The sequence below is a fragment of the Ixodes scapularis genome, unplaced genomic scaffold (genome assembly GCF_016920785.2).
Source record: "Ixodes scapularis isolate PalLabHiFi unplaced genomic scaffold, ASM1692078v2 PGA_scaffold4__175_contigs__length_147842914, whole genome shotgun sequence".
In the NCBI taxonomy this organism is placed as follows: Eukaryota; Metazoa; Arthropoda; class Arachnida; order Ixodida; family Ixodidae; genus Ixodes; species Ixodes scapularis.
Window position 1 is genome coordinate 48,983,528 of NW_024609879.1, and position 12,309 is coordinate 48,995,836.

A 12,309-nucleotide genomic window follows, 5' to 3' on the forward strand; every position below is an offset into this window, starting at 1 on the left:
CTCGAGATGCCGTCGAACCCTTCAACTGTGCCGTTCACTTCGACTGAAGAGTCGAAAATGATCACGATGGTCGAGGAACGTCGATTTTTGTTAGACGAGGGAGATGAGCGATATCACAGACGTGATCATAAAGACAAAGGATACAGCGGCGGCAGCTGATCGTCAGAATCATCTGAATCAATGGCACAAAGAACCACCAGAGCAAAAGCTGCTGCTTTGGCTGGCGCGTATGCCACCCTGCAAGTGTCTAGCCCTGCAGCAGAACGCAACCGCCAAATCCAGAGAACACGAGATGGTTCGCGCGGCTGGTGAATCGACTACGGTAGAGCGACGGCGGTGAGACGGCGATCCAAAATGGCAACGATTCAAGGGGCGAGCGGAGCCAGCGGATCTGACCGCCGAATTCAGAAACCTCACTCAAACTACACTCAAACTGAAGGGCCCCTCCACTTCCTCGAGGAAGGCGCGAGGGCCGGCGGTGGCCAATCGCGAGGACGGATCCGCCGTCGCGATTGGCCGAGAACAGTGCTCCCACTGCACGAGCGCGCGTGCTTGGCAGGGATGCTGAAAGCCCGGAGCTCGCGCTTGTAGCTTTGGCTGCGTCTGGACCGAAGCTGAAACGATGTATAGCTGAGCCGAGCCGGCCGGGCAGACGAGGGCGAGAGAGAGAGAGAGAGGCAGCGCGCAGGAGATGAGGCAATTTGTGTTCTTCCGACACGCTTTCCCGGTGTGACAGGATGTTCCCCGAGTGTCGGAGGACAAGTTTGGAAACATGGTTTTCGGACGACAGCAACATGTTTCCGGACTGTTGCGGTTTCCGCAATGTGACAGGGTCCCCGAAAACATGTTTTCCTCATGTTGAAGGACAAAGTTCTCCGACTGTTCCCGCAGTGTGACAAGACCATTAGGGGCCAGCGATGTCCGTATGTCCGTCCGCCGTCCAGCGTGCCCCTGCTCCTGAGCTCACGAGCAGGAGCTCACGAGCTCCTGCTCGTGCGTTCAGCAGCGAGAGCAAGAAAAAAAATGAAAAAAAAGTCCGGCGTGCCCCTGCTCGTGAGCTCAGGAGCAGAAGCGCACAAGCTCCTGCTCGTGAGCTCAGCAGCGAAAGCAAGAAAAAAAATGAAAAAAAAGATGAAAAAAAAGAAAAAGAAGAGAAAAAAGAAGAAAGTAGGGGGCTCTGAGATGCCATCCCATCTGTCTTCTTAAAAAAAAAAAGAAAAAGAAGAAAACCACACATTCTTCTACTGACATGAATGAAAACGGCACCATCGGCACTACCTATGACCAAAATCAGTATCAGGAAAAAGAAAAAAAATAAATATTAGGGGGTTCTGAGTTGCCATCCCATCTGTCTTCTTACAAAAAGAAAAAGAAGAAAACCACACATCCTTCTACTGACATGAATAAAAACGGCACCATCATCACTACCTATGACCAAAATCAGTATGAAGAAAAAGAAGAAAAAAAGAAAGAGTAGGGGTTCTGAGTTGCCATCCCATCTGTCTTCTTAAAAAAAGAAAAAGAAGAAAACCACAGTCTTCTACCGACATGAATGAAAACGGCACCATCAGCACTATCTATGACCAAAATCAGTATCAAGAAAAATAAGAAAGAAAATAATAAGTGGTTCTGAGTTGCCATCCCCTCTATCTTCATAAAAAAAAGAAAAAGAAAACCACACATTCTCCTACTGATATGAATGAAAACGGCTCCATCAGCACTACCTATGACCAATATCAGTATCATCAGCACCACCCGAGCTTCGCCCCAATCAAAATCATTCACCACGTAAAGATGCGGTAATTTTTTTTTCTTTTTACGTTTAAGCTAATTGTGACAACACCCCCTCCCCCTCCCACCCCCTGAAAAAAAAATGTTTTGGAGTTAGTTTTTGGTGTTTATGTGTATTTACCGAAACAAAAACTGAACCCTTGTCTTTAATTTACAACATATTGAAGCGCAGTCTTATCCCCTCTAAGGCCTATCCAGACAGTCTTGTTTAATTACATTCCAGGTCGCTGTGAAGTTTTAGCCGAGTTATGACAGTTAATGACCGATGCATTCGAGGTTCGCGAGACACAAGGCAGTATATCAAAGAGCAGCCAGTGTGTACAATCGGCACGGAATGAAACCCGAACGCCGGAACGCGTGGCCGTTGATACAGGCTGCTCCACCTAGAGGGCCCCTGAGAACTAATGAAAATGCACCGGAGTGCGAGGGTGCGGGCCCTACGAAGGTGAGCACGACCCTCGCGCGGCGCGTCTGGGAGTTCCGCGTTTCGCCGGTGGCGCTCTGAAAGCGCCGTCACATCCGATACAAAAAGCACAGTCACTCGCTTTGTGTATTGAATTCCCAGCCATATCTCTTCAGAGCTGCCACTCATTATCGCTTTGTGTATCGCAAGGGCGAAATGAAAGGTGAAACATTTCGTGCACGGAAGACCCGTAGTGCTTGATGACGTGTCACCGGAACATCGTGCCACGCGCGGTTTCTGATAGCATCTTCGATGAACTCGCACCGGAATCGCCCTGAAACCAGCACAGTGCACAGCGCTCCTCGGTCGTGCAGCGCGATGTCGGTGCAACATCGAGGACAAACTGCGCCGCGCCGGTGCACCGCGGCGAGCTCCACCTTGCGTCACTTCGCGTTTTGTTCGTTTATTTTGAGTAGGTCAGCGCACGGTGCTCGTCTGCTGTCAATTTCTTCTATTTTTTTACTCGCGGATTTGACGGTCCCACAGAAATAAACATCGTGGACGTGATTGTCGATGGGGTCACGAAGCGGGTGACAATTTCACATGTATATGTTGGCCATCATTATTAGTTCAAGAAAACGAAACACCAGATAATAGCCGTACCTCGCTGTCATCGAAACGCCTCGCGCCGCTTTCCACGAAGTTCGTGCTTTTCGGGCGCTCCTTGCCACCGCAGATATCGCCAGTAATCGCGGCGATGGTGAGAAGCTCGTCGCCTCGCCGTCAGAAGACCCGAGGAAATCATCTAGTGCAGCTGCGAGGCCTGTTCGTTTTTGCAAGATCGCCATCTCGATAGTCTGCGCGTCTGCTACTCCCGCCACATTCTCGATTCCCGCTCCTGGCCGCAATGCCTGATGGGACTGCCCCCCGGCGCACCGCCGATTTTCTTGGTGCGCGTTGGGGCAACGAAAAGCCGCACCGGGAGGGTGCGCTTCGTTGATCGACGACGTACGGTGCGCACCGGTGCACTTGATCGAAGATGAAGGGGCGCACCTCAGCGCCCCGGTGGGCACCGGTGCGGATGATCGAGGATGCTGTCAGAAATAGTGAAACGTCGTAAGCGCGAAATAAAATTCGTTTTTTCGCATGACCATACTCTTTATGAAAAAAAAAAAAATACTACAACAGACTGACGCGGATGCCTCGGTTTTTATGAGCAATGCGCATGTTTTCGTGCGTGGTTATCAGTCGATTCTCAAAAAGCGAGGAATTGCTTGTTGACGCTCTCTTCGGTAACCACCGATATGCCAGGCGTATCCATTCCGGAGCGGAATAACTTCACCACCCTGTCTGGGCAGGACCTATCACAAAGAGCTATAGCCAGGTTAAGCGGCCGCCTAGTGTCGAACGGGCGACATGGGGCGACAGTGCGGCGACACGAAAACACCCTGAGTGACGGCGCTCACAGCGCGCCACCGGCGAAACGTGGAAGTCCCAGACGCGCCGCGCGAAGGTCGAGCACATTTTAGCAGGACCCGCACCCTCAAACCCAGGGCGCATTTTCATTAGTTCTCAGGGGCCCACCAGGTGGAGCAGCCTGTCTCGATGGCCACGCGTTCCGGCGTTCGGGTTTCATTCCGTGCCGATTGTACGTAACCTACAGACCACTTGTGTCCAGTGAATTGCGATCTTGTAATGTGGAACATAGTTAATCCCTAATCCCTGAATAACCATTACTAATAACTATACTTTGCTTGCTACTCACTACTACCAGTTTGGAAATATCGACAAAATGTTTTTGTAACTTTATTTAGTCTTAGTTCCGTCCCTTCTAAACGACATTCGGTAGCTGGTAGGAATATTTCTTACTTTACTCCAGCTTCCTGGCACTAGTGGGACCCAAGAATACTCGAACGCAACACCACTGACCAAGAAGCGTCTTCGTCGCGGCGGAATTCAAAGGATGAAACCGGAGCTTTGCTTTCTGCCTCTCCTCCCAAAGCCGTCTTTTGCTCCTTCGCGAAATTTGATGACGGAGCTGTGGGGACAACGGCAACAGTACGATCCCCGGGAATGCGTCATCGAGCTTTGCGATCGCAGCTGTGACGATATTCAAATGCTGCTCACACAGTAGACGCGAAGACTGCCTACGCATTCGATCTGGGCTAGTGGCAATCGATGGCTCGACATGCATTCAGGTAGTGGCCCGTGTTCAATTGCTGCAACGACGACAATAGCCGAGCCATAGCAATGTCTGGAACTCAGCGCGTGTCCTGTACTTTGCCAACATCAGTGCGTGGCTATGATCAACATTGGCGGCAGATAATCAGCTCCAGATCACGTGGCCGCTTGTTCTGGCTGCGAGTTGAGGGGGTGAACGGTGCGCATTTTTCTTCAATTTGTTTCTGGAACCTCTATTGCGTGCGGTGAAAAACGAACGCGTGTTTCATAGGTCCTTAGCGTCAGGGATCCGTTTAAGGCGGTATTTGCGCAAACTAAAAAATTGCTGTACCGCCCCTTTAAATGCTATTGATAATAAACCCGGTTATTGCCCTCTAGTGCAAATAAAATTATCTCCTAAACAAAAAGCTTTCTTCGTTGCGCATTTTGCTTTTCTGGTTGATGATGCACCTGGTTCAACCAAAAATAAATAAATTCCTTTTTTTTTTGGTCTGCATTAATAAACTTTGCCCTGCAGAAAGCTGAAACTGCGTCAGAATATGAGGCTAGCGATGGGAATAGGATCTGACAGTTTTAGAGTATGACGGTTACCTGATCAAAAAAAAAAAAAGAGAAAGACGAAGATGAATATAAAGGTAAAAGGCGAACACCTAAGTTTAATTTTTTCAAACAAGAAAATAGTAATATGGGAGCCTGTGGCATTAATTCCAATCACGATCAAAGTTACCAGCAGGAAGAAAAAACAATTCGGTTTTTCTTGCGGGCAAAACCTTTACACTCTTATAAATGCGACAGGTGCCAACAGTAATATTCGTGGTTCTTGACGAAATAAAAATGAGGTAGGCGTATGCTCGCAGAGAAGTTTTGTCTTTCCCTTTTATTGTTTGATCCAGGTAACGTCATGTTATCAACCCTGCGCATCTTAGCCGACTGGGTCGCCAAACTCCTCGAAGCACAACTTTGTGCCCGAAGTACAGTGTTTCCAAAGTTTGCCGAATGCGCTTATTAGACCCTCGCGACGCTGACGTCGCGCCGAGCGAGGTGTCAATCATTAGAACGCTCATTTCTTTGAGAGCTGCAAGTCAAAGTCAAATTGAACGTTTTAGTGATTTATACAGCGTAAGGTTGGTCTGGCAGTAGGGGCGACACTGGTTTACACTGTAGATGAGCACTTTTGCCAGTGCAGTACGACTGCTAACCTGGGGTCTTTAACATGTTCACGCAGTAGTGATACACGACCGCACGCCGGTATGATGCTCACCCAGATCTAAACGGGCAAGGGTGGGGCTCGAACCCAGGATCCCTAGGTTCTGGAGCGCGAGCTTTCGCTCTACGCGCGTCGAGCTGGGTGTGCGCTTTAGCTTACTCGGCCACCAATCCCCCTATTGAGAGCTGCAGAATGCAGCAAAGTTCACCGAGGCGCGCGTGCTGCGCGTGAGGGATGCGAGGAGCCCGCAGATGCAATGGCTTCGCTGATGACGTAGCGTCCGTTTGTTCCTACATCCCTACACCAAGCTAACATTAGTGCTTTGTAGGTCGTCCCTAGGTGACCTGTTGACGCTCGAAATCCCTCCAAAGTTTGTGCAAAAGAAAGGGATTAGAAACCTCGTTTTTCGAAGTTGTCGCTGACGTCAACATAACGTTTCAGAACTTTGCGAGAATCGTGGCTTGAGCCCGAAATCTTCGCTTCGGATCGAGGCGAAGTTAAACTTTGTCAACTTGGCGGTGCCGTACGCTGCGGCCGAGGTTATCTTCCGCCACCGTCGGCGTCGCTACCGAGACCAACGGAACGTCTTTCAACTCCCCGACGACGACGTTCGGCGACGGTAACAGCAATCGAAAGCCGTTTTGCGTTGACTCTGCGACGAGCTTCGTACGGCGCCCAGATTTCGAGGCGGCGGACAATCGTGTCTATCACGACCGTGGAACAACGAGTTCTCTACGCGCTCCGATTCTTCGGAACCGGTAGTTTTCAAGGCATTGTGGCGACTGACGAGCACCTGTCAGTCTCCCAGATTACTGTGAGCTGGGCTGTCATCCCGCTCATCATCCAGCTTCGTTATCCCGTTCATCGACTGGGCTCGAATGGACCCGAACGCCGTCGAGGTTGATGGCCCAGTTTGAAGAAAATTTTCGGCCGGTGGCTGAAATAATTTTGGCAACGCTAATAGTGACTACGACGTGCAAACTATTGGCCCACCAACTCTCGACCTACGTATCCTTATCTTTAGAACCTTTCTTGATATACGCTGCTAGACCTAAAATTTTCATTCAAATTTACTGTGACCCTTTACATGACAGCAAGGTGGTGATATACTCTAGGGAATTTAAGCAAGGTTTTGTTTCACCATGCACTAGGGCATGCAGCAATGTTCGGGGGTGTTTTCCTCACTGCCAATCGGTGCACCATAAAAGTCGGCATGTGAATGCAAAAGTAGTGTTATCTCACCTACAGTCCCAGCACTGGCCCGCCGCAACCTTGGATTCTCTCCACACCGAGGATTTCAAGTATTCGCTTCTCCTTTGGAGCCAGATCGAGGCGAACCTTTGGGTAGCCTTCCTCCCGTGCCTCTCCCTTCCTCACTTAGCATACCTGTATTGCCCCTTTCTACTCTAACTTTCGCACTCCAAAACTGTTGCCACTCCGCCCCAGTCTTGTCCGCCGGCCTCTGGCTGTTTAGGCGCCGCCTAAGCTGGGCCAGCTACAGAGTTAGCCGATCTCTGGTGAACCCTGCGGTGAGCTCGGTGCAGGCCCCCGCCATTTGTGGGTGGTCCTCCATAAAGCCAATCACAATATCCAATTGTATGGAGGACATGCGCGGGTTTAATGTTCTAGATGTTGAAAGAGCCGGCGAAGCGGGCGGAGAAGGCGACGATGCCGTTTTTTAAGCGTTTGTCTGGCCGTTGAAACGATTGCAGACGACATTTTGTCAATGTGTGCAGTGATGGGACTACTGCCACATTTTGTGTGAAAGGGCACCAGGAACATTCAGTCGACACAAATTCCACTGAAAATATTGTCTGGAAAAACTTTACATGCCTGCGTCACGAAGGCGACGAACTCGAAAACGAAACTGAAACCACTGAAACTCTCTTTGAACCTGCCTCCGTGGTGGGGCTTTGGTACTTCCGTTTGCTGTAAGACGTATTAGAAGTGGAACTGAAGACGCTGCAGACGACAGGCTTTGCTCGAGATTTCACAGTGTGGTGCTATATAAGTTGTAATCGAGAAAATTGAATGCAGACTAACGAATTAGCTCTAATATAGCACTAGCACCACTGGCCTTTTTGGTAGGCTGTATCGGGAATAGAGGCCTGCGTTGCTGGGGTCCAGCGGCACCGACAGCAGTCATCGCTTGACACGAGCTAATGCATGCTACGGGAGAAACGGGAAAGCTCAATTTTGTTATCTTAGTAGGTTGTTCTCGACCATGAAACTTCTATCGTGTTTTCTGCAAATAACAGAAAATGTTGTGGGCAAGAATATCAAACGCGTTAGAATACCAATCTTTTTAAAATAAATGTGGTGTGGTTGAGGGTCGAGGGCGACTGTGTTGGGCGTAAACTGTGATGTGTTTCATAAGACAAGGGTGACCGAGAGTTATTGTGGAGTCATTCGCGACCTCGAAGTCATCAGAGCTTAGCAAACATAGGTTAGAAGACCTTTATTGGGGCATTCGCATTGTTTTACCCACTTGTACATAGTAATTGTGGTGAAAGCTTTTTTTTTAAACTGCTGTGACGGCTTCCGTGACAAACTCAAACTCGGAGCGTGCCGTTCAGTCGCTGAATGTGTCATTTATTTAGCAACCGAAGCAAGCGACGTCGGTAGAGTCGGCGGCCGTCCGGCCCATTTTGTTTAAATCAACGTTCGAACGCTTGACGAATGTATATTTGATCTCCAAGCACTTGACATAATGATCGCAGCACATTAAAAATACTCGTCCTCGAGCGCCACGTACAAGCTTAAATATTCCTACTTTTGCGTGTTTCTTTCTTAGACTTGCGTGTATTGCCTGTTGTCAAGCAATGCCCTCCGGTGATTCCACGGACGGGTTCCCGATCTGCCATTCAGACTCGCACTGTGAGAGTTCTAATGCATCGCACCCGCAGAGTGCTGCACGGAGAACCGGCCCCGAACGAACTTGCCGAATGTACTGAGTGCAGTCGATGCTGTCGCCACAGATGTTGTACAAGACTACCGACCTCAAACCGAAACTAGCGCATTTCTGTTCGACGTGATGAACGGGAATGCGAGAGTGCAGTCGCTGCCAGCGTTTATGTATAAACGCAATTTGCTGCAAAGTGTAAATTATATTTCCGATGACTTCCAATTAAGCAACTCGGCTGTCAGAGGTATTTACAGACGGCGAAAGTTTCCAAAACCAGCTGACTGCAAAACAGCACGCACTAGATAAAATTAATGACATTGTACGCGCAAAAGCTTCCTCCGTTTCCATCATGCTATTATGAGTGAACCACTGAAAGGACACGGCTTAAATCTAGTTGGTTAGAATATCTGGCAGTACGTTTCGTAAGACTTTTTATTTCCCTGGTGAGGGCGTCGACAACGAGAACTTTCTCAAACAAAATGCGACGGGGCAAGATAGCTGGCTTTCAATTATGATTTTGCTCAAGCCTCGGGTAACGTCTTTATGTTTAGCTTTCCCAGACGCTTTGTGAATGCGTCGTAGGTTTGTGCTGTGGGAGCTTTGTTGAGAAATGTTCCACTTTTTACCTGCACTCGGATGATGTGAGATAACGCGACCTGTGATGTGTTTGTCCTGAACCTTTCATTACACACTGGTAGGTTTCTGCGCCTGTATAGCAACATAGCGACTCAGATTTCACAAATAAAGCACGGGTCGTCGATTCCTCCCTTCGTGAAATATCGGACGCCTACAATTCAAACTCACGTTTGAGTTTGTGGCCCACGGAACGTGATTTCTAGCAGAAACTCTACTTGTTCTTTCAGTTCCGCTGTGCGAATGCCGCATCATAGCAGACGAACTCCCGCACTCTTAAAAAAGCCCGTGCGTCTGCTTTCACGCACTACACTCGGAGAGCCAATCACCGCAATTAACGGAGGCAGCTCAGCGAATGACAATGCCGAAGCATATATGTTTAGACCAAAAAACGCAGTCTGAGTTGTGACATTATGCAATGCAAGTGTGACGTTTTGCTTTGCTTGATGTCACAACTCAGACTGTGTTTTGTGGTCTAAACATATGTTTCGGCATTGTCATTCGCTGAGCTGCCTCCGTAAGTTGAGGTGATTGGCTCTCCGAGGGTTGTGCGTGAAAGTAGACGCACAAACGTTTTTTAGAGTGCGTCATCTGCCTCGCTCCTCGCCTGAGCGAGGCATGACGGGATTGACGGCGCTGCAGTGCTCAAAGATAACGAACAGCAAGCCAGCGCCTTGAACGCTTGCCTCGCCGCGCTGTCTCGTGCTCTCGTGCACTGCCTAAGGATCACGGGGGATTTTCCGTTCCTTCAACGTCAAAAGTTGCCAACCTGATGCGTTTTCGAATAGAGGGAGGAGGAAACTTCGCGGCGTTCGTTCGGTCACACCCCCCGCTACATCAGAAAGCAAAGAAGGTTTGTGTTCCATAAGTTTAGCGATCCTGGTATGTTAATAGGCCGGAGTATGAGCTTTTTGCAATTCGTACATTATTTGTCCGGACCGAAATTCCATGTTTGATTATCTCGAAAAAAACTCGCTATAGAACCGCGTACAACATGAAATAAAGAGCATAAGCAGACTCATAAGAAATGATATATATGTGTATATATATATATATATATATATATATATATATATATATATATATATATATATATATATATATATATATATATATATATATATATATAGTATATCTATAGGGTGTCCAAAGTCACCAGGTTCGATCTAAATTTTACAGTAAAAATTGACGCCTTGAGGTAGCAATCTAAGCTTTTCGTCGAGGGTGTATTTCGCAAGTCAGTTTCTTCTTTTAAAATTACAAAGCGTAGCTTCCTTCCTGTATAAAATAGGGCCAAGAAACTTGCCAGCGTCTACGGCGGGCGGCGATGCAGACGACCGAGTCGAGTTGCGGGGTGTGTTTGGCGCTCGTATTGATAGAAGGCGCTAATTCTTTATGAAGACTGCTCGCGACCACAGTGGCTTATTAAAATTAATATTTCCTTTTTGTAATGTACTATAGGGAAAAGTATAATACGATCAGAGGAGCGCGTGACTCGCGGTACAGGCTGCGCCGCCTGGAAGTGAGCCTAGGGGCGAGGGTGTGTGGCCTACCCCGATTTGTATGCGTCCTTTGCATGGCACTTCTTAAAGGGATAATTAAACGATTTTCCTACTTCTTCCTCCTTAGCTTTAATCCTCAACTCAAATGCGAACTGCGAAATCACGTCGTCGTGACAATCTTCGGCACCGGTTCCATGGCTCGTAGCTTCCACTGTGCTTTTTACACACACCATAGAACCTGTCATTCCTCAGTGACGATAAGTTCCGTCAGGGCACTGATTGGCCACGAACGCGAATCCAAATAGTCATCGATGGATTGATTGTTGATGAGCCCATACGTCCGAGTGACGCAGTTCTCGTGTCCAATGCGTGAGCTGGGCTCGGCTGACGTCAGGTTGGCACCGCTGACGCGCACTGGGAACCGCGGATGTGTCATAGTGAAAAGGCGGAGAGCTTTCGAAGGAAAGAGGGTACAAAATATTCCGCTATAATTTCAAATGTTCGTACAGAAAAGCTGGCTTCTAACTTTCTACCCTCTTTCTTTTGGCCAACTAAAGGATATGGGATTAGTAAAGTCCCAATTTAAAATATTATATCCCAGCCGAAAATTAGTTTCATGGCCCCTTTAAAAAGTGCCGAGCGAAGGACGTATACAAATCGGGGTAGGCCACACACCCTCGCCCCTAGGCTCACTTCCAGGCGGCGCAGCCTGTACCGCGAGCCACGCGCTCCTATGTTCGTATCTTATTTTTCCCCGATGCTTCCTTTGGTTTAAAAATTAATGCGGACAATAAAATCCAAACAAGAAAAAAGTGTTTACATGACGACGGCGGTTTTGCTGCCAACGAATTTCGTCTGCTGACTTTCGCTGGTCAGCTACAGCTTCGGATGCTGCTCCCGGCGCCATCTATCAATACGAACGCCAAAGGCGCCCCGCAACGCGACTCAGTGGTCTCCCACCGTTGACCCTGGCAGGTTTCTTGGCCGTGTTTTTTGCAGAGAGAGAGCTGTGCTTTGCGATTTTACAAGAAAAAACTGACGTGTGAAATTCACCTTCGACGAAACGTTTAGACAGCTACATGCAGTCGGTTGTTTTACGGTTCATAATAAATCGAGCCTGGTGACTTGGGACAGCCTATATTACTCTAAATGTCAATAGGCATTCTAAGAGCAAATAATAATAATATTGATTGTGGACAAGATAAACGACATTTCCTTATTAGTATAGCTATCTATAAGTCTGTAGTCTATACGTAAAAGAATTGTATAAAGAACATTTGCTTGAAAACGTACCTTTTCTGCTCTACAGATCCAGGGCCTCCAATGGACATAAAACATGACCCTATAGCCCCAAGAAAAACGAAGTTACACTGGACTCCTCCTCAGCTCGTGTGGGAACCTCTGGGTCCATACAAGGTCACGGTGTGTCCGAACCCGGACTCGTGTCCGAGCTCACAGCAAGTCGGCTGCCACGAAGAGGAGACTCGTGCCATGAGCCTGGTCCTCAACACAACGCCGGTCACCGACTACTGCGTCGTCATTCATTCGACCGCTTCGTGCTTCGGGCAAGTCCACAAGAGTCAGGCCGCATTTAAGACCTTCAAGACACGCGCCTTTGGTGGGTATCTTTAGGAGTCGGAGGCCGAACGTCTTAGCACACCGCAGCCCGGAGCACAGAGCGATAGGC

General features: G+C 48.5%; 1 protein-coding gene across 1 annotated transcript in view; it reads left to right on the top strand.

The window, feature by feature from the left end:
- LOC115314513 (fibronectin-like) overlaps nt 1-12,309 on the top strand; it is a gene marked incomplete at its 5' end in the record, with an annotated part of 95,879 nt that overhangs the window by 33,076 nt on the left and 50,494 nt on the right. The window contains one exon of the mRNA XM_040211280.3: nt 11,932-12,240. Coding sequence (XP_040067214.1) covers nt 11,932-12,240 — 309 coding nt within the window. The remainder of the gene's footprint in view (nt 1-11,931; nt 12,241-12,309) is intronic.